The following is a 3,789-nucleotide window of genomic DNA, read 5'->3' as shown; positions in this document are numbered from 1 at the left end:
AAGACGGAGAGAACCGAGGCTTCCCCCTGGCCTCATTGCTGGACCATGGGACAGGTGAGTGCGTGTTTATTAACAACTTCTGGAACGGAAGATTTTCCCCCTTAACAACTTCCCGACCACCCGCCGCCTTTTTACTGCAGCAGGGTGGCTCTCCTGCGCAAACTGACGTAGACCTACATCGGTCACGCGTGGGAGGCTAGGGAAGCTGATGCACAGGTCAGGCGGCTCCGATTGTGAATTGCAAAATAGGGCCTGGTCATTAAGGGGGCAAATCCTTCCGGTCTTAAAGTGGTTAATGACCAGGCCATATTTTGCGACTAAGCACTGCGTTACTTTAACGGACAATTGTGCGGTCATGCGATGCTGTACCCAAATAAAATTGATGTGCTTTATTACCACAAACAGAGCTTTCTTTTGGTGGTATTTGATCACCTGTGAGATTTTTATTTTTTTGCGCTATAAACAAAAAAATAGTGACAATTCTGAAAAAAAAAAAAAACAATATTTTTCACTTTCTGCTATATAAAAAAAAATTAAAAAATCTAAATTTTTTTAACATTTTAGGCCAATTTGTATTCTGCTACATATTGTTGGTAAAAAAAATTGCAATAAGCGAATTTTGATTGGTTTGTGCAAAAGTTATCACATCTACTAACTACAGGAAAGATTTATGTCATTTTTATTGGTTTTTTTTTTTCTTTTAGCTAGTAATGGCGGCGAACTGCAATTTTTTGCGGGACTGCGACATTGCGGCGGACAGATCGGGCCCCTAACTGACATTTTTTACACTTTTGGGGGGGATCAGTGACATTACTACAGTAATCAGTGCTAAAAATATGCACTATTACTGTAATAATGATACTGGCAGGGAAGGGGTTAACACTGTGGGTGATCAAGGGGTTAAATGTGAGCCTAGGGGAGTGATTCTAACTGTGTGGGGGGCGTGGCTTGTGAAATGATCACAGAGACCTGTGTTCCTATATGGAAGGATCACAGGAGCTCTGTGATCATTCCAGAGAGAAGAACGGTCAGCTGTGTTTACAACAGCCGACTGTACTTCTCTCTCAGCGGGGAGCGATCGCGGATGTCAGGCGGCAATTGGAGCCACCTGCCCCGTGCATTGGAGTCCCCGCTGCTGAGTGGGGGGCGGGAGCACGCCGCCAGCGGGCGCTCGCCCCCTAGCTGCAGGCGCGCGACCGGTTTGCGCAGGAGGGCTGCACTGCCACAATAAATAGGCGGCGGGATGTCGGGAAGAGGTTAAAAGTCAGCAGATACACTTTTTGTAGCCACTAACTTGTAATAAACACAAAAGCCCGTAGAACTCCGCTTTAACTCTTGCTTGTTCTGTGAAGGTGGTAGGTTGTCCCTGTATAGGTAACGTGACATTTGCAAGGTGTCTCACTCTCAACCTGGCCACCCTTCTGCCGTTTTTCGAGGGGGGGAGAAGGAGAAGGTGAAGAAGGAGACCCCTATGACACTCCAGTCATTTCAAGGCAGTTATGTGGAGTGTCATAGGGGTCTCCTCTTTCACCTCCCCCCTCGAAAAACAGCAGAAGGGTGGCCGGGTTGAGAGTGAGACACCTTGCAAAGGTCACGTTACCTATACAGGGACAACCTACCACCTTCCTCATTGACACGGGTGCTGCCAGAAGTGTGTTGAGGGCTGAGGACCTACCTGCTCATACTTTCCTTTCCAATATTGATGTTTCCTGCGTGGGTGTGGATGGGGTGCCCCGCTCCAGCCCCCTTACTGAGCCACTCCAAGTGGGGACATTTCCTGACTTGCTTGCCAGATTTGTAGTGTCTTCTACATGCCCCTTAAATCTGCTAGGAGCTGATGTACAGTCCAGACTACAGGCCTCAATCATTTTAACACCTGAAGGAGGAGTGAAGCTACATATTCCCCTATCCTTGGAAGACTCATCTGCCTTGTGTTCTCTGCCGCTTGCAACTCCGACACCTGTCCACGGCCAGACATCTACGGCTGCAAATCTCCCTCCTACTTCCTGACAACGTGACCCTCCAAAGGTGTCTCACTCTCAACCCGGCCACCCTTCTGCCGTTTTTCGAGGAGGGAGAAGGAGAAGGTGAAGAAGGAGACCCCTATGACACTCCACATGACTGCCTTGAAATGATGCGCTTGGAAACCTTATATCTCCCTACAGTGAGTGAAATTCCTCTGGAAAACCCTGACTACACGCTTTTTGTGGATGGCTCTAGATATGCAGATGAAGGAGGCAAGTACCACACAGGTTATGCTGTGACTTCTGAATTTCAAATCCTACAAGCAGAAGCATTATCACTAACTGTATCTGCCCAGGAAGCAGAGCTTCAAGCCCTCACTGCAGCGTGCAAGATAGCAGAAGGCAAAAGAGCCAACATTTACACAGACTCAAGATACGCCCTTGGAGTAGCTCATGATTTTGGTATCATATGGAGAGCTAGAGGGTTCCTGACAGCGGCCGGAACACCGGTGAAACATGTTCCTGCCATCAAAGATTTATTGGATGCACTACTTCTACCGGAAAAAGTGGCTGTCTTGATGGTTAAAGCACATGGCAAGATGAATTCTCAAGAGGCCAGGGGAAACCACTTGGCGGATAAAGAGGCTAAACAAGCAGCAACAAACCAACGAAAAACGGCCAAAGCGGCTGAAGAGCAGAGTGAATCCTCAGTACAGATGCCTTTGGCAGTGCATGTGCCATCTGACAGACTATACCTAGCCTCTATGCAACAGGCGGCCTACACATATGAAAGGCTGGAATGGATCGACAAAGGAGCAGAATACAAAGGAGATCTGTATCTGATGAAAGGGAAAACCTGTTTACCAAAATATATGTATTCAGCAGTCATCCAATGAACGCATGGACCTGCACATCTTTCTAAGAACTTAATGAAGTCACTGATCAGCAAATATAATTGGCACCCGGGAATAACCACCTTAACCAGAAACTACTGTGCCTCATGTGCAGTATGTGCGAAATGCAATCCGGGAAGGACAGAAAAGACACCGCAGAAACATTTGGCGAAACCCCTATAGCCGTTCCAAAGGATACAAATTGATCACATACAGATGCCAAAAAGCGGCCGATATGAATACGCCCTAGTGGTGGTGGACATGTTCTCAGGCTGGCCAGAGGCCTACGCAGTCACAAACATGACAGCTAAAACCACGGCTAAAAAACTACTTAGTGAGATAGTATGTAGATTTGGGGTCCCAGAGGTGATAGAGAGTGATCAGGACCCAGCATTCACAGCAACCCTAACAAAAGAGATTTGGGCAGCACTGTGACTCAAGAAAGAGTCCATTAATGTAGTCAAGCAAGAGTCCCTGGTGGTCTAGTGGTTAGGATTCGGCGCTCTCACCGCCGCGGCCCGGGTTCGATTCCCGGTCAGGGAACAAACATTTTTTCTTTTTTGACAAGGAAAACAGACATATGGCGATACCTTTGCCATCTGACCAACAGGTCTGATCGGACAATTGGCAGAAATGGACATGCAGTCCATTTCCATCCGACCGCCCCATAGAGAAGAGACTGCTCCATCCTTGTCCACTGTGCATAGGGGATCAGACAGGACCTGTCATACACACACCTGCTCAGTGGGGATCAGCCCACTGAGCAGGCGGATTCCGGTCGGACGGATCCACCCTGTGTGAAAAGGGCCTTAGTGATATTTATGTTGGAAGCCTCCTTCTTTGGATACTTGGTTTTATGAACTTTTTTATATTTACAGTGCCTTGCGAAAGTATTTGGCCCCCTTGAACTTTGCAACCTTTTGCCACATTTC

The 3,789-nt window shown here is 47.6% G+C and overlaps 1 protein-coding gene across 1 annotated transcript; it reads left to right on the top strand.

Annotated features, from left to right (window-relative positions):
* Positions 1-2,134: 2,134 nt before the first annotated feature.
* LOC309559951 (uncharacterized protein) lies at positions 2,135-2,860 on the top strand (the record flags this gene model as incomplete). The annotated part of the gene is made up of 1 exon (XM_082263428.1): positions 2,135-2,860. One exon carries the CDS (start codon positions 2,135-2,137, stop codon positions 2,858-2,860), a length of 726 nt encoding a protein of 241 aa, XP_082119554.1.
* Positions 2,861-3,789: the final 929 nt, after the last annotated feature.

This window comes from Pelophylax lessonae, assembly GCF_965119305.1.
Source record: "Pelophylax lessonae genome assembly, chromosome: 7".
Classification (NCBI taxonomy): domain Eukaryota; kingdom Metazoa; phylum Chordata; class Amphibia; order Anura; family Ranidae; genus Pelophylax; species Pelophylax lessonae.
This window is presented reverse-complemented; position numbering and strand designations above follow the sequence as displayed.